Source organism: Orycteropus afer, unplaced genomic scaffold (assembly GCF_000298275.1).
Source record: "Orycteropus afer afer isolate SDZICR_OR568_19922 unplaced genomic scaffold, OryAfe1.0 scaffold00002, whole genome shotgun sequence".
Classification (NCBI taxonomy): domain Eukaryota; kingdom Metazoa; phylum Chordata; class Mammalia; order Tubulidentata; family Orycteropodidae; genus Orycteropus; species Orycteropus afer.
Window position 1 is genome coordinate 10,381,168 of NW_006921589.1, and position 21,934 is coordinate 10,403,101.

General features: G+C 57.2%; 1 protein-coding gene across 1 annotated transcript in view; it reads left to right on the forward strand.

Annotated features, from left to right (window-relative positions):
• Positions 1 to 21,167, forward strand: part of OBSL1 (obscurin like cytoskeletal adaptor 1) — a 21,641-nt gene extending 474 nt beyond the window's left edge. The window contains exons 2-21 of the mRNA XM_042783612.1: positions 1 to 605; positions 2,445 to 2,714; positions 2,798 to 3,049; positions 3,217 to 3,519; positions 3,694 to 3,990; positions 5,365 to 5,637; positions 7,173 to 7,445; positions 8,854 to 9,126; positions 12,897 to 13,169; positions 14,121 to 14,396; positions 14,471 to 14,758; positions 14,928 to 15,203; positions 15,843 to 16,112; positions 16,262 to 16,534; positions 17,510 to 17,776; positions 18,645 to 18,757; positions 19,690 to 19,846; positions 19,983 to 20,144; positions 20,475 to 20,579; positions 20,890 to 21,167. The exon at positions 1 to 605 is cut by the window's left edge and continues 98 nt beyond it. Of these exons, the coding sequence (XP_042639546.1) occupies positions 1 to 605; positions 2,445 to 2,714; positions 2,798 to 3,049; positions 3,217 to 3,519; positions 3,694 to 3,990; positions 5,365 to 5,637; positions 7,173 to 7,445; positions 8,854 to 9,126; positions 12,897 to 13,169; positions 14,121 to 14,396; positions 14,471 to 14,758; positions 14,928 to 15,203; positions 15,843 to 16,112; positions 16,262 to 16,534; positions 17,510 to 17,776; positions 18,645 to 18,757; positions 19,690 to 19,846; positions 19,983 to 20,144; positions 20,475 to 20,579; positions 20,890 to 21,167 (5,284 nt within the window). The remainder of the gene's footprint in view (positions 606 to 2,444; positions 2,715 to 2,797; positions 3,050 to 3,216; positions 3,520 to 3,693; positions 3,991 to 5,364; positions 5,638 to 7,172; positions 7,446 to 8,853; positions 9,127 to 12,896; positions 13,170 to 14,120; positions 14,397 to 14,470; positions 14,759 to 14,927; positions 15,204 to 15,842; positions 16,113 to 16,261; positions 16,535 to 17,509; positions 17,777 to 18,644; positions 18,758 to 19,689; positions 19,847 to 19,982; positions 20,145 to 20,474; positions 20,580 to 20,889) is intronic.
• Positions 21,168 to 21,934: the final 767 nt, after the last annotated feature.

Genomic DNA, 21,934 nt, shown 5'->3' on the forward strand with positions numbered 1-21,934 from the left:
GCAGTGGGTGCTGCGAGGGGCCGAGGTGGTGCTGACGTGCCAGGTGGGAGGCCTGCCAGAGCCCACGCTGCACTGGGAGAAGGACGGGATGGCCCTGGACGAGGTGTGGGACAGCAGCCACTTCGCGCTCGTGCCGGGCCGCGCCGAGGACGGCCGCGGCGTGAGCCTCGCGCTGCGCATCCTAGCGGCGCGGCTGCCGGACTCTGGCGTCTACGTGTGTCACGCCCGCAACCCGCACGGCCGCGCGCAGGCCGGCGCGCTGCTGCAGGTGCACCAGCCCCCCGAGAGCCCGCCTGCGGACCCGGACGAGGCGCCCCCGCCTGTGGTGGAGCCGCTCAAGTGCGCGCCCAAGACCTTCTGGGTGAACGAGGGCAAGCATGCCAAGTTCCGCTGCTACGTGATGGGCAAGCCCGAGCCCGAGATCGAATGGCACTGGGAGGGCCGCCCGCTGCTGCCCGACCGCCGCCGCCTCATGTACCGCGACCGCGATGGCGGCTTCGTGCTCAAGGTTCTCTACTGCCAGGCCAAGGACCGCGGGCTCTACGTGTGCGCTGCGCGCAACTCAGCGGGCCAGACGCTTAGCGCCGTGCAGTTGCACGTCAAAGGTGCCGCGGCGCCCCTGGGAGACGGGAGGGAAATACTGTAAGAAAGAAACCGTTTTCTGTCTTCCATGCAACCCCCAGAAGAGTAAGATTTATTAAGGTTCGAGGGCTTCTAGAAACTTGTTAACAAAACTCCTCAAGGAAGTCTGAGACAAGAGGTGCAAAACCACTCTGGAGGAAAAGAAAAAAAAAAAAAAAGGCTGGAAGGAGTGGTTGCTATGGAAACCGAGAGGCGCGTTGACCTCTTCCAGTCCAGTGATTTCCAACCATTTTGTTGTTTACTCTCCCCCTTCCCCACTGAAATCCCATCTGGAGCCCCCATATATAAAACAGCAAAGGAGCATTGTATGGGAGTAAATCTATGTCCACATTTTAACATGTACTTGTAAAGGTGCTCAAGGAGAACAAAGAGGCTATTTTATTAGATACATTTTGAATGGAGACTGTGGTTCAGAACCCCACCCAGTCTCTGATCCCTGTGGGGAAGTCCTGACTGCAAAGCCTCACATGGAGAAATTTCCTGATTGACACTAAAGGTGCTTGTTGTTAGGTGCCATCCAATCAGTTTCTACTCGTAGTGACTCTGTGCAACAGAACGGAATTGCCCCTAGGATTTTCTAAGCAAGAGCACCAGGCCTTGCTCCAGCAGACGTGCTGGGTAGGTTCGAACACCAAGCCTTCTGCTAGCAGCCAAGCACATAACCATTGCACCACCAGGGCTCTTTACACTAAATGAAAGCTTGCAAAAGGAAAGATATCCTGCCTTTTATATATATATATATATAACTGTTAAACTGCTCTTGGGTTTGAAAGAACTGGAAGTCAAAGGAAAGGAAATTTATACTTCAGCATTGAATCATCAGCAATGTCTAATAAATACTTCTATTACTTATAAACAGAACATTTAGAAAAGAAATGCACAAAACTCACACTGACAAAGCTCCTTATGATAGGATTTCATCACAACTCCCAGGATTACACCTTCACTAGTTATTGTCGAACGTTTCCCCTCAGAAACCTGGCAGAGAAAACCTGGCAAATTCTCTATGTTCTGCCTGGCATGTAGTCAAATATGTTGCACCTGTGCCACGTGTACTCCCTGGTGCCCATGTATGCGTGCAAACTCACCAGGCTGGTGCTGTACTGTAACTCCACCAGGAAAGACCAGCCCCCTGTGTCTTTCAAGAGACACAGCCCAGAGCTGCACACAGACATGCTTTCCCAGCAGCCCAGCTTAAAGCAGTGGGCATCGCCACCATCAGTCTTGCTTGCTTTAAAGATACCGTCTTAAAAATGGCCAAACTATTTTTAAAATGAAATTCAGCACAGACTCTTGTAGGAGTTGTAAGGTGCCCTTGAGTGGGGTAGATGGTTCAGTGCTTAACTGCTATTGGAAAGGTTGGCCATTCGAACCCACCCTGATGTGCCTCGGAAGACAGGCGTAGCAGTCTGTTTCCGGAAGGTCACAGCCTTGAAAACCCTGTGGGTTGGTTCTGCTCTGCACACGGGAGGTCGCCATGAGTCAGAATTGGTAACAGCCAACAACGTCTTAGGGGCCACAGGAAACAGTTTGAAAATCACTGGTCTGGACCTACCTCTTCCCACCCTTTTCCCATTTTACAAGTAAGGAAACTGAGGCCCAAGATCATTAAAATAGACTTTCTCAAGGGAATGAGGGGTTCAGTGTCATGGCCTCTGACAGGGTTTTGCTGTGATTGCACAGTGCCTGCTGGCTGGGGGAGCAGAGCCAACAGTGTGGGCTGCTCTACTAGATGATGTGGGAGGAGCCTCCTCTGGTTCTGGCCTCTCTCCACAACCTTCTCATCTGTCCCCTCTCTGCAGAGCCCCGCCTCCGGTTCACAAGGCCCCTGCAAGACGTAGAGGGCCGGGAGCATGGCATTGCCGTGCTGGAGTGTAAAGTCCCCAACTCCCGCATCCCCACGGCCTGGTTCCGTGAGGACCAGCGGCTGCTGCCCTGCCGCAAGTATGAGCAGATCGAGGAGGGCACCGTCCGGCGCCTGATCATCCACCGGCTGAAGGCCGACGACGATGGCGTCTACCTGTGCGAGATGCGAGGTCGCGTGCGCTCCGTGGCCAATGTGACGGTCAAAGGTTGGCTGGTCCATGGGAGGAGGCAAGGCTGAGACAGACAGGTGCCCAGACCCTGAGCTGATGGAGTCCCATCCACATCCCAGGGCCCATCTTGAAGCGGTTGCCCCGGAAGCTTGACGTCCTGGAGGGAGAGAACGCAGTGCTCCTAGTAGAAACGCGAGAGGCTGGAATCGAGGGGTGCTGGAGCCGTGATGGGGAGGAACTGCCGGCCACCTGCCAGAGCAGCTCTGGCCACATGCATGCCCTGGTCCTGCCGGGGGTCACCCGAGAGGATGCTGGCGAGGTCACCTTTAGTGTGGGCAACTCCCGGACCACCACTCTGCTCAGAGTCAAATGTGAGTGGGGGCGTGAAGGCGTGGGGCTGAGTTGTCAGGGGTGGGACATGAGGGCCAGGGAAGGAGGGTGAGCAGATGCCAGAGCCTGGGATGGCAAAGTGGATGAAGGTGGAAGGGCTGTGGGAGGTCTGCCCAGGGTCTGAGCGCAAACCCTGCCTCTGTCTCAGGCGTCAAGCACAGTCCGCCAGGCCCGCCTGTGCTGGCAGAGATGTTCAAAGGCCACAAGAACACCGTCCTGCTTACCTGGAAGCCCCCCGAGCCAGCTCCAGAGACCCCCTTCATCTATAGGCTGGAGCGGCAGGAGGTGGGCTCTGAAGACTGGGTTCAGTGCTTCAGCATTGAGAAAGCTGGCGCCGTGGAGGTGCCAGGAGACTGCGTGCCCACTGAGGGTGACTACCGCTTCCGTGTCTGCACAGTCAGCGAGCATGGCCGCAGTCCCCACGTGGTGTTCCAGGGCTCTGCCCACCTCGGTGAGCTGGTCCTGCCAGACCCTGCCTCGAAGCAGCTCATGCCCCAGGTTGTTCCTGCCCCGTCATTTCTTCTGCCTTCCCCAGCCCTCAGTCCCCGTCCTCTTACATGCCTTGTAACCTGTGCCCTGTGCCCACTCTCCTGGTTCTGAAGGCTACACTCTGCCCCCACCCCAGTGCCTACAGCTCGCCTGGTGGCAGGTCTGGAGGATGTGCAGGTGTACGATGGGGAAGATGCCGTCTTCTCCCTCGATCTTTCCACCATCATCCAGGGCACCTGGTTCCTCAATGGACAAGAGCTCAAGAGTAATGAGCCGGAGGGCCAGGTGGAGCCCGGGGCCCTGCAGTACCGTGTGGAGCAGAAGGGCCTGCAGCACAGGCTGATCCTCCAGTCAGTCAAGCACCAGGACAGCGGGGCCCTGGTCGGCTTCAGCTGCCCTGGAGTGCAGGACTCTGCCGCCCTCACCATCCAAGGTGGGTGCAGGGGGACCGGGGTGTACAGGTAGGATCAAGACACAGTCCTGTTGGTAACTAAGCAAGTGCTGTTCTCACTCTTCGTATCTGGGCCAGGGGAGTAGGGGACATGGATGTGGTGGGCTCGGGTTGAGCGCCCAGTGGTCTAGAGGGCCTATTACGGTGCCTGTGAGACAGACGGGACCCATGGTTGTCTCCGTCGGTGTCATATCCAAATTCCCTGGAGCAGTTTTTGAAAAAGTCAAACCAGTCGCCATCAAGTCGACTCCGACTCTTGGTGATCCCTAATGTGTCAGAGTGTCCAGTAGGGTTTGTAGCAACTGATTTTTCAGAAACAGATTACTAAGCCTTCCTTCCGTGGAGCCTCCGGGTGGGCTCAAACCTCCAACCTTAGGGTTAGCAGCGAGAGCACTAACCGTTGGCATCACCAGAGCGCTTGGGGGTTTATATAATTCTATCGCAGTTACCCTCTCATTTGAGAGATACAGTCCCTGACTCCTTGCCCTTGCCGGCTTCCTGCCTTATTGTCTAATAGCTGACCCTTAACATAGCAACTTCCTGTGAGCCAGGCACAGTTCTCATCACTCCATGCGTATCAGTTCCTCTCATCCTCAACAGCTCTAGAAGATAGGTTCTGGTATTGTCCCCACTGTGGCCTGTGGAGGTACAGAGTTGCTAAGTGACATGTGTAAAACCACATGTGTAAAACCACATAGCCAGTGAGTGGAGGTGCTGGATTATGAACCCAGGCAGTCTGGCTTCTGAGTCTTACTGTGCTGCCTGGAGACACAGAAGGAGAGGGAATGAGGCCACCTGGAGGAAGAGAGTCAGGGCGTGGCCAAGGAATTCACTGGCACCCAAACACTGGCCTTTGAGGCGGTTAGCTGCCAGACTCACAGCAGATGACCTGGAGGGAAATGCCCAGCAGCTTTCCCAAAATGTGCCAGGCATAGCCGACGCCCGCATCACCTGGAGCGCTGGCTTATCATGCACATTCCCTGGCCCCTCCACCCTTGAGGATCTAAGAATCTGCATTTCTAGCAGGCTCCCCTATTAGGCGCTCTGGTGGCTTAGTGCCTAAGGTATTTGACTGCTAACCAGAAAGTTGGCAGTTCAAACATACCAGCCACTCCTCGGAAAGAAGATTGTGCAATTACTTCCACAGAGATACCACAAACCCAAGGTGGGGTTGCCAAGAGTCGGAAACGACTCGATGGCATCGAGTTTGATTTTTTGTTTTTTGTCCTCTATTCTTAAGCACGCTGAAGCTATTGCTCTTAAGGGTAGGGCCTGATGTGCCCGGCGCCTACCGAGAAGATACGGCAGGGGGCTGCCACTGCCAAGCAGCCTGTGATCATGCTTCTTCACCCACAGAGAGCCCGGTGCACATCCTGAGTCCCCGGGACAGAGTGGCAGTGAACTTCACGACCTCAGAGCGGGTGGTGCTGACCTGTGAGCTCTCAAGGGTGGACTTCCCAGCGAGCTGGTACAAGGACGGGCAGGAGGTGACAGAGAGCGAGCTGCTGGTGGTGAAAGTGGACGGGCGTAAACACCGCCTCATCCTGCCCTCAGCTGAAGTTCGCGACAGTGGTGAATTCGAGTGCAGGACAGAAGGGATCTCAGCCTTCTTCAGTGTCACTGTCCAAGGTCAGGACCTTGCAGCCTGGGCTTCAGCTTCTAGCTGAAGCCGCCGCAGGGCTGCGTAAGCCCTGCCCCTCCCCGCTCGCCCTGCTCAGGGTTGTTACAGGGAGAATCTGGTGGCCAGGGGACACACTTCAAGGTCACTCTACACTTGCTTCTTAATGCTCCTGGGCACACTTACCCCATACATAGTCTCCACTGAGTGTGGGGTAGGGAACTAAATTCTGTTAACACAAGGGGAGCCAGGAGTAACCTCTATCAACCGCTTACAGTGAGCCAACTACTCTGCATGTTGTTAATTGCCGTTGAATTGGCTCCAACTCCTGGCAACCTTGTGTATAACAGAATGAAACGTTGCCCAAACCTGCAGCATCCTCACAACTCTTGGTATGTTTGAGCCCATTGCTCAATCTATGCTAGGTACTATGCTAAAAAAAAAAAAAAAAAAAAGCCCCAAAACCAAACCCAGTGCCATCCAATCGATTCCAGCTTACTGCGACCCCCATTGGGTTTAGCAGGCTGTAAATCCTTACAGAAGTAGAGTGCCTCATCTTCCTCCCACAGAGTAGCTGGTGGGTTTGAACTGCTACCTGCTGGGTAGCAGCCAAATGCCTTACCCACTATGCCACCAGGGCTCCTGAGGTGCTATGCTAAGTACTTCAAGTATATAGTTTTCATTTAATCTTCACCACTAGATGAAGGGCACTGTAGCCCCAGGTGACAGTTAGGACACAAGTCCCAAAGGGGCTGTGAGATGTCCCCATTATCACACAGCCAGCAAACGCCATAGGCGGAGTTGGCACCCACACTGAGCTTAGCCTGCTCCCCTTGCGGCTTAGCTGATCAGAAATATTCAGTGCAGGGGTCAGTGGTCTCGGGAGCCAGTCCACAAGCTGGCTGCTTTGGAACCACCTCAGAAGCTTGCTGTAAATGCACGTGCCCCGGCCCCCCCAGGCCTGCAGAGCCAGAACGTATAGGACATCTGGGTCGGGGATTCTCTCTTCACAAATGCTGAGTCTGGCCAGGCAGCTTTGGGAACCTTGGAACTAGCTCATGTCGCTTCAGTAGAAATCCTGGCTGCGTCCAGGGACAAGTAGCTCCCTGCCTGTCGGTGTCAGCCATCCCACTGCTGTGCCCCCTACCATCCTGGGACAACACACGTGGGCTTCCTTATAAACCCAGCAGCAAGCATGGCCCTGATGTGGCTGGTGGTAGTGACTTTCCTCAGCCCGGACAAATGGTGGTTGTCACTGTGAATTCTTTGCTGCTTCTCCTCCCTCATGTTCCCACCCAGGCATCTCTGAGCCACTGAGCACCCAGATGCCCCATGAACTCCCACCATGCCTCACCTGTCATGCCCTCAAGTGCCTTCTGGGGGTGCAGAGGGGGAGGCCATTGCCCTGAACCCCTGCACAGCAGCACAGCCTTTACCCTCCTGGGCCCCACTCCGGTGCGGAGAGAGCATCTCCCGGCCAAGCAGCCCGTTTGGCCTGGCGTCTCCCATGTGTGCAGCATCTGTGGTTCCCCTCTCTGCCCCCTAGATCCTCCAGTGCACATTGTGGACCCCCGGGAGCATGTGTTCGTACATGCCATAACCTCTGAGTGTGTCATGCTGACGTGTGAGGTGGACCGGGAGGACGCCACCGTGTGCTGGTACAAGGATGGGCAGGAGGTAGAGGAGACTGACTTCCTGGTACTGGAGAACGAAGGGCCCCATCACCGCCTGGTGCTGCCCGCTGCCCAGCCCCCGGATGGCGGCGAGTTCCAGTGTGTCGCTGGGGAGGAGCGCGCCTACTTCACCGTCACCATCACAGGTGGGGGTCCAACAGCCTGAGGAGCTGTCGTGCTCACCCCTGCTCCCTTCCCCTGCTGCGTGGACCCCTTCTGTCTCACTCACCTAGCACTGCCGTAGCATAGCTGCCGCAAGCAAGTGACTTTGACAAACACATTTATTTTCACACAGTTTAGGAGGCTAGGAGTTTGGGTGCAGGGTACCGCCTCTGTGGGAAGGCTCTTTCTCCTGTTGGCCCTCAGGAAGGTCCTTGTCTGTTATCAAGTTTCTCATCTGGGTATTCACGTGGCGTGGCATCTCCCTCGCTCCATCTCTTGCTTGGTTGTTCACTTAGTCTGCTTTTTTTGTCTCAAAGGAGACTAATCTAAGACATACCCTGACGTTGAGCAATTTCAACTCATAGGCACCCTGTAGGACAGAGTAGCACTGCCCCATAGGGTTTCCTAGGCTGTAATCTTTATGGAAAGGAGCCCTGTTGGCATAGTGATTAAGTGCTCAGCTGCTAAATGAAAGGTCGGTAGTTCAAACCTGCTAGCCACCTTTGCAGGAGAAAGATGTGGCAATCTGTTTCCATGGAGACTATGAATAGGAATTAACCTGACGGGCAACAGGTTTGGTTTGGTTTCAGTCTTTGCTGAAGCAGACTGCTGCAACTTTCTCCCAAGGAGTGGGTGATGGATTTAAACTGCTAACCTTTCAGTTAGCAGTCAAGCACTTAACCCTTGCATCACTAGGTTTCCTCCCACTACACTAATGCAGCCTCATTGACATAACAGAGAAAACCCATTCCCAGGTGGGTTTATAACCACAAGTATATATTGAGGGACACAGTTCATAACAATAACACCCTCCTTTCTTCCCACCCATGGTCTTCACCCTGAGGCTCAGTCACTCTACAAAAAAGCACTGTCATAAACACTGAGCACAGCTACACATGTACCAGGGAGCCCCTGCCCTCTCATCTCCTGAGAAACCCTGCAAGGGCCGTCTTTGGGGATGGCAGTACTTCAAGGCAGGGTCTAGGGCAGGTAGGCCCAGGCACTAGAAGGGTCAGAATATGTGGGGACCTGGATGTGCCCTACAGGGACCCCAATTCTTTGAGGATCCACCACTCCTCTCCCCAGCTCCCTGCCTTCCTAGCCCAACCCTCAGAATATGGAGTGTATCCAGAGCTGATACTGTGGGCCCCACCTTGCCCCACATAGCTGCTGTGCATTGGGGGTGACTGTCTGTGTCTTCCTGACCATGAAAGATCTGGGGACTGTGTGTCTCCAGCTGTGAGTGACTGTGCTGTGGTGACAGTCTGAGGGGTATCCCTCCTCTTCAACATGTGGCCCACTTCCCAGGGGTAGGGGACAGGCCTGGGTCAGGGCCGGCAGGAGGCCCAGAGGCCTGGCCTGTCACACCTAGTGATGACTGTCCCTCTCCAGATGTGTCTTCATGGATCGTGTACCCCAGTGGCAAGGTGTATGTGGCTGCCGTGCGCCTGGAGCGCGTGGTGCTGACCTGTGAGCTGTGCCGGCCCTGGGCTGAGGTGCACTGGACCAAGGATGGGGAGGAGGTGGTAGAGAGCCCGGCACTGCTCCTGCAGAAGGAGGACACTGTCCGCCGCCTGGTGCTGCCCGCCGTGCAGCTCGAAGACTCTGGCGAGTACCTGTGTGAAATCGACGACGAATCTGCCTCCTTCACCGTCACTGTCACAGGTGGGGCCCCCCCAGCCTCCTAGCCCCACTCAAGGACAGTCCTGAGCCCTGGGGAGCTGACCCACTGGGGACAAGGGAGGCGGATTGGCGGGTGGGGTGCATGCAACCAGGGTCCCTGCCCAGAAGAGCCCAGGGCCCTATCCAAGTGAGCGGGCTCTTTCCTAAGGCCCAAGGCCAGGAATAGCCACACTCCCCCGGCTCATTCGCTAAGCACTTTCTATGTGCCCAGCCGAGCCAGACCTGGAAATTGAACACACGTGGTCCCTGCCCTCAGAACTTACAGTCTAGCTGGGGAGGCAGCTGTTAACCAGGGGTCGCAAACGGGCAGTCCCCAGGGCCCCCTCCAGCCCACAGACATGTTGTGTTTGGCCTACAGAGTCTTACCAAAGTCAGGACAGTTCAAATAACAATCCGGATTTAGGCGCCCTCTTGAAAAAGCCGAAGACCCGACGGCTCTGGTCCCGTTTCCCCCCTTGGCGACGAACAGCTGGCGCTGAGTAACAGCTGCCCCGTCATACGGGGCCCACATTCCACAGTCCTCCCTTCCCCGCTACTCCTTCTTGCCTCTCCCCAGACCGCTTCAGCAACTGACCATACGTCCTGGGCCCTTGTGGGCACTGGAGTTTGCGACCCCTGCGTTAAACCAATAAACACTCAAATAAATGTACAGTGACACCTCGTGAAAAGTGCTGTGAAGGAAGGGGCAGGGGGCTCAGGAGAACAGACCAGGAGAGGGCAGGGAGGACCTGGGAGAAAGCCGCCATTCACACAGGAGCGGCTAACGGCTCTCGACACTCGGCAGCACACAGACAGACAGAGCCCTACCCTCCGGTAGCATGCTGCCCCGCCGGAAAGCCAGACACAGGACAGGGTCTTAGAGCATGGGGTGTCAGGGCTTATAATAGGGTGCAGTGGGGCTGCTAACCTGGTCAAGGGAACAGGAAGGGCCTTCAAAGCTGGTACAGAGGACGCGGCTGAGCTCACGGAATGGGGGTGGCGGCAGCAGGTGAGAGGAGGATGTTCAAAGCGAAAAATGCATAGGATGACTGTGGAAGTGAAGGTGGCACGGTGCCAGAAACTCCCAGGCTGCAGCCCCCAGTGCCCATTCCATTGTTGGGATGCGAGGAGGACCTAGGCAACTCTAGGTGGCACAGAAGAACCCGTGGCTGCACTGGAGTGCCCATTTGCTATAGCAGTCTTGTCACCCTCTCTTAATGCCCTGGCCCAGGCTTTGCTTCTTGGGGACCTGCCACCCCCCTGCAGCCTGGCGCACACAACCCACAGGAAGACGTCTGCACATATTCTTGCCCAGAGTCAATCAGCTTCACCCTCTTCCTCTCTGAACTCTGGCCAGACATAATGGCCAGAGCCACACAATTTTAGCCCCCATTTGGCCTCCCCACAGAACACCAGAGTGTTCATAGGAAGTTGACACAAGCACCCTGGCTGGGGGCCAGGGAGAGGCAAAGCTGATGCACAGCTGAAGTCCCAGGACTGTGCAGGGTCCCCTTGCTCCATGGCTGTCCCTTGTTCTTACCCACTGCCCTCATCACCTGCCCCACACCTCAGCCAGGCAGTGTCCTGCAATCCTCAGGCCTTGTCAAGTCCCCGAGAACCAGCCTGGAGCCTCCAGACTCAACAAGCCTGATGCGTAGTGCCTAAGGCACTTGACTGCTAACCAGAAGGCTGGTGGTTCAAACCTACCAGCCACTCCTCGGAAGGAAGATTGGGCAAACTACTTCCGTAGAGATGCTGCCTCGAAACCCAAGGAGGGGTCACTATTAGTCGAGACGACTCCGCTGCAGTGAGTTTGGTTTTTTTTTTTTTTTTTTTCCAGCCTGGGAGGTGGGGTTAGTGGACTCCCAGCTCAAGGCCCAAGTGGGCGGAGGGCGGAGTGTGAGCCTGTGTGCTCTGCTCATGCGCACCGAGACTGGGAAGCCAGCAGTTCCCCAGCCTGGCCACAAGGAGGCCAAAGGCTAAAGGAGCTTTAGCGTCTCCAGGAGCGTGGAGATTCTAGGAGACCTCCACAGTAGGTGCGAGTGCTGACTGGCCCGGGGGCTCAGTGCTTTGGTCACTGCCCATACTGGCAAGGCTCCCTTTCTGGAGAGGGGTGACTACTTTGGAGCAGCTGCGGAGGAGCAGTCAGCCCTGGGGCGCTCTCAGACAGGTGCTGGCATTTCACAAGCACAGATGTGAAGTGCCCGACTGAGCTGCTGTGAGCCTTGGCGTGGAATCCTCACTACCACTCCCTGCAGAGTCTAAGCTGCCTTTAACAGATGAGTTTTCCCCCTCCTGCCCTGGAGTAAGGATAACCACTGTGGCATTGAAGTTGCTGAAACACTCTGCCTCAGTTTCCTAATGTGGAGAATGGGTATGAAACAATACATACCTCCTAGGATTGCTGTGGAGTCCCTAGACTCCTAGTCACTAGACAACTAAGTGAAAGACCGGCGTTCAAACCCACCCACAGGCATCTGGGAAGTAAGGCCTGGCGATGTGCTTCCAAAACATCATGATGTTGTTATGTGCCGTCACGAGTCAGACCCAGCTCATAGCGATCCCTCCTTGGGTTTCCGAGGCAGTATCACTACGGAAGTAGATTGCCCAGCCTTCCTTCCAGGGGGTGGCTGGTGAGTTTGAACCACCAGCCTTCTGGTTAGCAGTCAAGTGCCTTAGGCACTACACTACCAGAGCTCCTCATAGTCATTGAAAATCCTAGGGAGCACAGTTCTTCTCTGTGACACATGGGGTCACTGTGAGGCAGACCAACTGGACAGCAGCTAACCACAAGATTCTTGGAGGCTTAAATGTGTTAATAGAGGGAAAATACTTAGGACTGTGCCAGGTACCCTGGGAAGCTGTGAAAAAACATTTGCTACTGTACTTAAAAAAAAAAACACTGCCATCAAGTCAGTTCAAGTCAAAGCGACCCCTCCTTGGTTTTCCGAGGTGGTATCTCTACAGGAGTAGATTGCCCAGTGTACTTAGGTGCCATCAAGTCAATCCTGACTCACAGTAATCCCACGTGGCAGAGTAGAACTACCCCACAGGATGTCCTGGGCAGTAACCTTTACGGGAGCACGTGCTCCAAGTCTTTCTCCCATAGAGCCTCTGGGTGGGTGCTGACATTTCAGTTAGCAGCCAGGCCTTAACCATTGCATCAACAGGCCTCCTTCATTTGCTATGCAAAAAAAAAAAAAAAAAAACTCACTGCTATTGATTTGGAGCCTACTCATAGTGACCCCTCCTTGGGTTTCCAAGGCGGTATCACTACAGAAGCGTCTGTGTTTGCGAAATGCCAACACCTGCCCAATCTTCCTTCTGAGGAGTGGCTGGTGGGTTTGAACCTCCAGCCTTCTGGTTAGCAGTCAAATGCCATAGGCACTATGTCACATATTACAGGCCCACAATCCCTTATCCATAGTTCCAACACCCAAAAATCTCTTAAAATGAAGACTTTCTGTAAGTTTAGTACTCAAAGTCATTTCTGTAAAACCTGAGCTTAACTGCCACAAAGCTGTTTATACTCTTTGATTATCCTGTTGAGGGTGACTGTGTCTGAGTTACTCTGCAGAAACGTTAGTGTGATTGAATATGGAGTGTCCTCGTGCTACAGTTTTGGGTTCTGAAACACATCTGCCCTCAGGGATTTCAGACACTGGACTGGAGAGCTATTATTTCTTATTATCACATTATTGCTATTGTCAGTGTGTGGCTCTGGGGAGGAGGGCGGTGAGTCTGTGACAGCTGTGCTTGTCCCCTCCCTGCAGAGCCCCCAGTACGGATCATATACCCTCGGGATGAGGTGACCTTGATCGCTGTAAGCCTGGAGTGCGTGGTGCTGATGTGCGAGCTGTCACGGGAGGATGCTCCTGTGCGCTGGTACAAAGACGGGCTGGAGGTAGAGGAGAGTGAGGCGCTGGTCCTGGAGAGCGACGGGCCCCACCGTCGCCTAGTGCTGCCTGCCGCCCAGCCCTCGGATGGGGGCGAGTTCGTGTGTGATGCTGGAGATGACTCGGCCTTTTTTAATGTCACCGTCACAGGTGGGCAGTCTCTGGGGCCCTAGGGAGGTAGAAAGGCAGGGGCCCAAGCCCACCCCACTTCCCAAAGCCACTCTTCCAGCCTGTTGCCAGCCTCCCCCATCCCCAGGCTCCTCATTTTCAACCAAGAGCCTTGCTTTGCCCAAACCAGTTGGGACAGTGATGAAGCATCTGGTAGGAGAGAGCCCAGCTTTTAGGAGCGTTCCTTCATTCACTTATTCAGCAAGTACTTAGGGAGCAACTACTATGTGCTAGGCACTGTTCTTGAGGCTGGAGTTACAGTTGTTGTCATTGGATGTCATCAAATCTATTTGCACTGAGAATGACCCCCTGTAACAGAGTAGGGGAGCTCTGGTAACATAGTGCCTAAAGCACTTGACTGCTTACCAGAAGGCTGGAGGTTCAAACTCACCAGCCACTCCTCAGAAGGAAGGTTGAACAATCTACTTCTGTAGAGATACCTCCTTGGAAACCCAAGGAGGGGTCACTATGGTTTGGAATCAACTCCATGGAAGTGAGTTTGGTTAGGTTTTTTTAGTGACAGAGTGGAACTGCTCCATGGGGCTTCCTAGGCTGTAATCCTTATAGAAGCAGATTGCCAAGTCTTTCTTCCGCAGAACCACAGGGTGGGTTCAAATAGGTCTAGGTGTGAGCCTAGGTCTACCTCTTTGTTTGTGTGACTGTGGGCAAGCCAGTCTCCTGTAAAGAGGCCCAGTGTCCTCACCTGGAAAGTGAAGCCAACAGTAAGCACCTCTTAGGGAGAGGTCAGGAGTCACCCAGGAGAGGGCTGCAGTGAGCCCAGCACAGTGCCTGGCACACGTTACGCGCCCAGGGCTCGTAGCTGGTCCTGAGCCCAAGCTGCAGGGGGCTGTGCTGCCGGGTCTGTGAAAGGGTGAGAGAGGCAGGGAAAGGCCTGCTGGGCAAGCTCACATACTCTCTCTCCGACTGTCCCAGCCCCTCCAGAGAGGATTGTGCACCCGGCGGCCCGCACCCTGGACCTGCACTTCCGCGCCCCAGGGCGCGTGGAGCTGCACTGCGAGGTGGCCCCAGCTGGGTCGCAGGTGCGCTGGTACAAGGATGGGCTGGAAGTGGAAGCCTCGGACACTCTGCAGCTGGGCGCGGAAGGACCTGCACGCACCCTGACCTTGCCCCATGCCCAGCCCGAGGATGCTGGGGAGTATGTGTGCGAGACCCGTGATGAGGCTGTCACCTTCAATGTCAGCCTGGCCGGTGGGTGCTCCCAGCCAGCCCAGGTGGGGGAGGTGGGAGCCAACCTGGGCTGACATCTTCCTCTTTCTGTCCAGAGTCCCCCGTGCAGTTCCTGGCCCCGGAGACGGCCCCCAGTCCACTCTGCGTGGCCCCTGGGGAGCCAGTGGTGCTGAGCTGTGAGCTGTCGCGGGCCAGTGCCCCTGTGCTCTGGAGCCACAATGGGAGGCCCGTGCAGGAGGGTGAGGGCCTAGAGCTGCAGGCAGAGGGCCCCCGCCGCATCCTGCACATCCAGTCTGCGGTTCCAGCCCACACAGGCCTCTACACCTGCCAGTGCGGGGCAGCCCCGGGGGCCCCCAGCCTCAGCTTCACAGTCCAGGTGGCTGGTGAGTTTATGAGAGCAGCACCCCAGACCCCATGAATCTCCTCACTTATCTGGCATGCCTTGCCCACCCTTCACCCCATCTCAGTACCATTCCCCATCCCTCTTCCCTACCCTCCGTGTAGCCCCTGAGCCTGTCCCTGCCCAGTGACCCCCAGCTCTGACCCCCACAGAGCCCCCCGTGCGGGTGGTGGCCCCCGAGGCAGCCCAGACGAGGGTCCGCAGCACTCCAGGTGGGGACCTAGAGCTGGTGGTGCACCTCTCCGGGCCAGGTGGCCCCGTGCGCTGGTACAAGGACGGGGAGCGCCTGTCGAGCCAGGGGCGGGTACATCTGGAGCAGGCCGGGGCCAGGCAGGTGCTGCGGGTGCGGGGGGCACACAGCAGGGATGCAGGGGAGTACCTGTGCGACACGCCCCAAGACAGCCGCATCTTCCTCGTCATCGTGGAAGGTAACAGTGCACCCCCACACCCTTTGGACCCTTGTACCCCCGAGGACCATGCTCCATCCCCACACCCCCTCACCTCTTCCTTCTTTGCCTCTAGTTCCAACCCATGTGTGCACAAGTGTTACTCAGAGGCGGCTTGGGGCTCCATTTCCAGAACCTCAGATACGAGGAAGTGTAGCCTAGTGGTTAAAAGTACAGACTACTGAGGGCCCAACCAAGGGAGTGACCCAGGGACCAACCCAGTTTCAAATCAGATTCACATCTGGATTATGCTACCCAGTAGTTGTGTGACATTGGACAAGTTGCTTCACCTCTCTGAGCCCCAGCTCTAAAATGGGGAGGGGGACAACAATACGTGTCCTACAGGGGCATTGTGAAAATTAAATGGTGCAAATAGAGTCTTTGGTCAATGATATATCATTAGTAGGGAGTTGGGAAAGCGGGGGAGGCCCTAGGCTGGATTGAGTAGGGCTGGCTGAGGAGTGGCAGGGACTTGGCACTTTATGCTTTGGGGACACCCTCATGGCTGACACACAGTCCTCAGGAAACATGTTAAGTGACAGGAAGGAGGACATGGACCCCAAGGAGGGGATACAAGAAAAGGGGGAGACCTAGGTAGCTCACTGCCTGATCCATCCCTAGAACCTCCACCGGTGAAGCTGGTCTCAGAGCTGACACCATTAACTGTCCACGAGGGCGATGACGCCATATTCCGCTGTGAAGTCTCCCCACCAGACGCAGAAGTCACCTGGCTGCGCAATGGAGCCATTGTCACTCCAGGACCCCAGCTGGAGATTGCCCAGAATGGTTCGAGCCGCACACTGACCATGCGAAGTTGCCAGCTCGAGGATGCAGGGACTGTGACGGCCCAGGCAGGGGGCACAGCCACCAGTGCCCGGCTCCACGTTCGAGGTTTGCTCCCTATGGGCATAGAATAGCGAGGCTGCTCCGTACCCCAGCCCTGACACCTCTGCCCAAGGACAGACCAGTGAGATGAGAGGGTCGGCCTCTGCCCACACCCGGCTCTATAGCCCTCCTTTTCCCTCTGCTCTTCTCCCCAGAGGCTGAGCTCCTCTTTCTACGGAGGCTGCAGGATGTGCGCGTGGAGGAAGGCCAAGATGTGTGCCTCGAGGTGGAGACAGGCCGGGTGGGTGCAGCTGGGGCCGTGCGCTGGGTGCGAGGCGGGGAGCCCCTGCCCCATGACTCTCGGCTGTCCGTGGCCCAGGATGCCCACATCCACCGTCTCTTCATCCATGGCATCGTACTGGCCGACCAGGGCACCTACGGCTGTGAGAGCCACCATGATCGAACCCTGGCCAGGCTCAGCGTGAGGCGTGAGTGCTCCGTCCTCTCCTAACACATCACATACCTGAGGCACAGCCCTGCCTGGCTGGCCCAGGATCCCTCAGACCCACCAAAGTGCCCCTCTACACTGAGGAAAGTCAGCCCTGGCCATTCTGGTCCAGGGGTGTGCCCCAATGCTGCCCATCCAAAGCAAAACTTGTCTTTTTCTAACGTTTTCTACTCTGCCTTGGCAGTCCATGTGGATTTTGCATTCCATTTCCTACTTCTAAGTTGGCTTTGCTATAAATATAAATATTCTACTCCAGGAGACCTGCCATGTTTATCCTCTGCCTTCAGAGACTGACGTGCCCATTTGAGGAGCAGGGATGGCCGGCAAATAGCACCCCTTGTCCTCCAAGCCCCCATTAGCTGTGTGACTTTATGCAAGTTACTTAACCTCTCTGACCCCAGTCTCTTCACTTGAAACAAGAACTGATCTCTACCTCAAGAGTCTTTAGAAACATTAACTGAGATAATGTGTGGAAAACGCCCGCACAGAGCCTGGGAAATTGGTGGTGGTGGTGATATATATTTTCTGCTCATGGATTTCATTCATTTAATCTTCACGATAAATCTATATCTCAACATCATTCACCTTGTACAAGTGGAGAAACTAAGACCCAGAGAGCTCAAGCAGTTTGCCAAGGTCACACAGCATACAGGTGGTATGGCAGAACCAAGGTCCAGTCCAGGTGTGCCGGTTTCAAGTTCTGTGCTCCTTCCAGTGTTACGGCACCCCTCACCAGACTCCCCAACCCCTAACTACACTGCACCCCTTTGTTATTTTCTCCTAACCCCAATATATTCTGCTACCTTCTTCCTGCACCCTGGTTCTGAACTCCTTTCAGCAGATTGGATGTTGGGGGTGGTGTGTGCAGGGCCGAGGGATGGGTGAGCCCCCCACAGCCCCCTCCCTGAGCTGGAGCCCTCATCCTCCCTCTCTCCCTACCCCCTCCCCACACCAGCAAAGCAGCTGAGGGCACTGCGGCCTCTGGAGGATATAACCATTATGGAGGGAGGCAGTGCCACCTTCCAGCTGGAGCTATCCCAGGAGGGTGTGGCTGGGGAGTGGGCCCGAGGCGGAGTACGGCTGCAGCCCGGGCCCAAATGCCACATTCACATAGAGGGCCACAGCCACCGTCTGGTGCTCAGTGGCCTGGGCCTGGCTGACTCTGGCTGCATCTCCTTCACTGCGGATTCCCTGCGCTGTGCAGCCAGACTCACTGTGAGAGGTGTGACCCTGGAACCCCGCCTGCCTGCCTGCTGACTGGCATGGCTCTGCTGACCCCACTGCCCATGTGCTCCCGCTAACCTTACCTGTACCAGTGTGGTGCTTACTCACCTCCCTGCCTGAGTGGGATTCCCCTGAGCCTTTGGCCCCAGGTGGCCCCCAGTGATGGCCCTGCCTGATCACTCGTCCCTGTGCAATCTACTAACCGTGCCACTGTGGGCATGCCTGTGCCAGTGTGGGCCCTGTTATTTCCCTTCCTGAGCACAGCCCCATTAACTGCTCTGAGCATGGTCCTACTGACCATGCCTGCCCTCTGTGGCCCCCTCTGCCTGCTGCCTGCCTGAGTGTAGCCTCCAACCAGTCCCTGCAGTCCACTGCCTGCCTGCCTGCCTACAGGGGCTCCACCAGCAAATCTGCTCCAGTTCCTTGCATTTTTGCTCCCAGCGCCAGTGTGTTTCCCACTGACCACACCCGCTCTAGGGTCCCCCCATTGTTCCTCTGAACCCATTGTGCCTCCCACTGGACAGTGTGTCTCCTGCTCCATCCAGCCAGATGTGGCCCCCACCACCCCTGTTGCCCATGGTCCACTGGCCTCTCTGACCCAGTCTCCTCCATGCCCTTCCAACCCAAGCATGGCCGGCACTAACCACCTCAGTTGGCCACTTTTGCCCCCTTCACCTTTTTTATGCTGCTGTGTCTCCCACTGGCCAGCATCCTCCTTGACCACTTGGCCCAGCATGTCCCCCACTGGTCACCTTGTCTACGTGTGTCCACCACTGAGCCCAGGTGTGTCCTTGTCTCTGCAAGCTGAGTCCCCACCTGCCCTTACCTCTGCTCCCTCTGCACTGTCTTCCCTCTCGAACTTGCAGAGGCCCCAGTGACCATTGTGTGGGGGCCACAGGACCTAGAGGTGACTGAGGGCGACACAGCTACGTTCGAGTGCGAGCTTTCCCAGGCCTTGGCTGATGTCACCTGGGAGAAGGTCAGAAGCCCAGCCCCAGCCCAGAGTAACAACAACAATACTACTACCTCATGATAATAATAACGCCCCAAACAGGAACTAACACTTACTGAGTGATGTGCCTGGCATTGTGCTAAGTATATGTAACATTTAATTCTGTAATCCTTACAACATCTGACGTAGGTCTTTTATCACCAGCGGGTCATTAGAGTTGGTGTCAGCACCCCAACGCGGGCGAGTTCCGCGGGCGAACCGCCACCGCGGTAGGCGGAGTGGCCTAGCTTCGCCCCGCCCCCTGCAGCTCCCCCGCAGCTCCTTTTCTCTCCCATTGGCCGAGGCGGAGACCCTCCCCTACGCCCGGATGAAGACTCAGTGGCCCGACTCTAACTGGGGTGTGGCACGGGGTGGGGGTGAGGGTGAGGAATTACCGCATTGGGTGACGGGTGACACCAACACTAGTGACACCATGGCCTTGGCGGCCTCTGCCCTCGCAGCGCCAGTCCGCCCACCGCCGAACTCTGATAGTGTCAGGGGCTGCAGTCCGTATCCCCTGCGCTCCCGTAGTGACGCCACTGGTTCCCACCAGGTTATGGATGAGGAAACAGACCCAATGTACTGAAGTTGCTTGCCCAGGGCCAGACAGCAGGAGTAGAACCCATGTTTGAATTCAAGCTTGCCTAACTCCTGCATCTTAACTCACGCCCCGTGCCATCGGGACATAGACTAGGCTTCTCGGACCCATGGCCCCCCTTCTTGGCCTTGAAGGGGTGACATCTTCCCAGTGAGGCTCCTGGAGCGGCTCTGAAAGCGCAGGACGGCCCATGGCCGGCAGACCCAACCCCTGGCCCGCCTGACCCCAACCTGGGGGACACAGGACAAGCACAAAAGCGTTTAGAAGCTGTCTGGCACCAACAAAGGGCACTACCGCCCACCTTCTGCCATCCCGCCCCTAGGACGGGCGCGCGCTCGCCCCAAGCTCTCGGCTCCGGCTCCAGGCCCTAGGCGCGCGCCGCCTTCTGCAGCTGCGGCGCTGCGGCCTCTCGGACGCCGGGACCTACAGCTGCACAGTGGGGACGGCTCGCGCCGGGCCTGCCCGCCTGGCAGTGCGTGGTGGGTATGAGCGATGCGGGGGCCCGACACTGGCCCAGCCCGGGGCTGCCCCTGTGCTTCCCGGGAGGAGGCAGGGCGAGGGCGTGCTGGCGTGCGCCTTCGCCCCGCCCCTCCTCACTTCGCCGCTCCGCCCCAGAGCGCGCGGTGGCAGTCCTCTCCGAGCTTCAGTCGGTGCGCGCCCGGGAAGGCGACGGCGCCACGTTCGAGTGCACGGTGTCGGAGGCAGAGATCACGGGGCGCTGGCAGCTCGGAGGACGCCCTCTGAGACCTGGAGGCCGCATCCGCATCCGACAGGAAGGTCTGGGTACCTTTCCATCCTCTAGTGCCCCGCGCTGCCGGGTCCAGAGCTCAAGTCGACCCCGCCCCACTAGGATAAGTCCCGCCTCCAGCTCGAATGAGCTCCGCCCCTGGTGCAAGAGCTTGTCTCTGGTCTTCCCCGCCTCCCGGCTCTGCTCTGAGCCTGCTGCCCCCCCCCCATCCCCGCCCCCGACAGCTCCCCTTCACCCTCGGCCTCCCAGTTGTGCGCACGCTTACCCGCCGACCCAGGGGCCTGCTCCGGCCCCGCCCTTGTCCCCGAGTCCTCCCCCAGGGCGGCTCCGACCTCGCCTGCGCCCCTATTCACTCCCAGGGAAGAAACATATGCTGTTGCTGAGCGAGCTGCGCGCCGAGGACGCTGGAGAAGTCTGCTTCCAGGCGGGACCTGCCCAGTCCGCGGCCCAGCTGGAGGTGGAGGGTAAGCCGCTGGGGCGGGGACGGCGAAGAGTGGCCGTCACCTCCTGCCCTGGGACCGGCGTCTGGCGGCGGGTCCTAGGTGCGCTGCTTCCCTCTCCTCCCCTCGAGGGCAGGTCGCCGAGGGGAGGGAGGCAGCGCGCTTCCAGGGGCGGAGATGGGAAGGGAAAGATTTGGGGCTCAGGTACGGAGGAACGGACCGGTAGCATAGAAGCTTGCGGCCAGAAGTGGAGGTCGCACGGAGGGAAGTTGCGTCTCTCCTCCCTGGGGTCCTGCGTGTCCTATTAACTTAAGCCTCGCCTCTCCCACCCCAGCGCTGCCCCTCCAGATGTACCGCCGGCCACCTCGCGAAAAGACGGTTCTGGTCGGCCGCCGGGCGGTGCTGGAGGTGACTGTGTCCCGCTCGGGGGACCACGTGTGCTGGCTGCGGGAGGGGGTTGAGCTGTGCCCGGGAGACAAGTATGAGCTGCGCAGCCACGGCCCCACCCACAGTCTGGTCATCCATGACGTGCGACCCGAGGACCAGGGCACCTACTGCTGCCAGGCTGGCCAGGACAGTGCCTGCACTCGGCTGCTGGTGGAGGGTGAGTAGAGCCGCCTTGGGTAGAGGTCAGATGGGCGGGCTGCTGGGAAGGCAGGGGAGGGCACCTGGTAACCTGTGGGCTGAGACATATCTAGGGGAGCTTTGCAGGATTTGGGACGCAGGTCTGTTGTGGAACGTGTTGGGGCAGGGCTGGGGAAGATCCCACCCGGGACTGAGGAGAGCAGGGAGCCCCGATAGGACAGCCAAGCCCACATTCCTACCTGCTCCCTGTCCTGGCCTCTCCTCACTCCCTTCTACTTCCACTTTTGGTCTCTCCTACAACCTGTGCGGCGCACACACACCATCTCTGCCCCAGTTCTCTTCCTTCCCACTATCCTGGCTGGCCTGTGCACCTCACCTGCCCACCCCTCCCTCCTGCTCTCTGCCCAGCTGACTTCTGCTCTCTCTGCAAGGCCCACACCAGACTAGACAGAGGTTCCTGATCTAGTCCTACATCTTTCCTCTTACACAGAATATTCCCCACCCTCCACTGCACATCTGTCCAGAGGCTGGGCCTTGTCCCACCTCACCTCACCCCCACCTCCTGGCCCCTACAAAAACCTCAAGCCCAGAAAGGGTAGGGGGCAGCTCTTCCCGTGTGGGTAACCAAGCTCTTCCAGGGGAGAGGAAAGGGGCGTTATTCTGTGCCCCACGTGCAGTCATGCCTCTGCAGGGAGCCAGGAAGACCGAAGCCAGCCAGGCAGTACCTCAGACAGTTTGGAAGGAGAGGCCCTTACCCCTGGTGGGGCTGGGGGGCTGGAGAGCCAAAGTTGTCA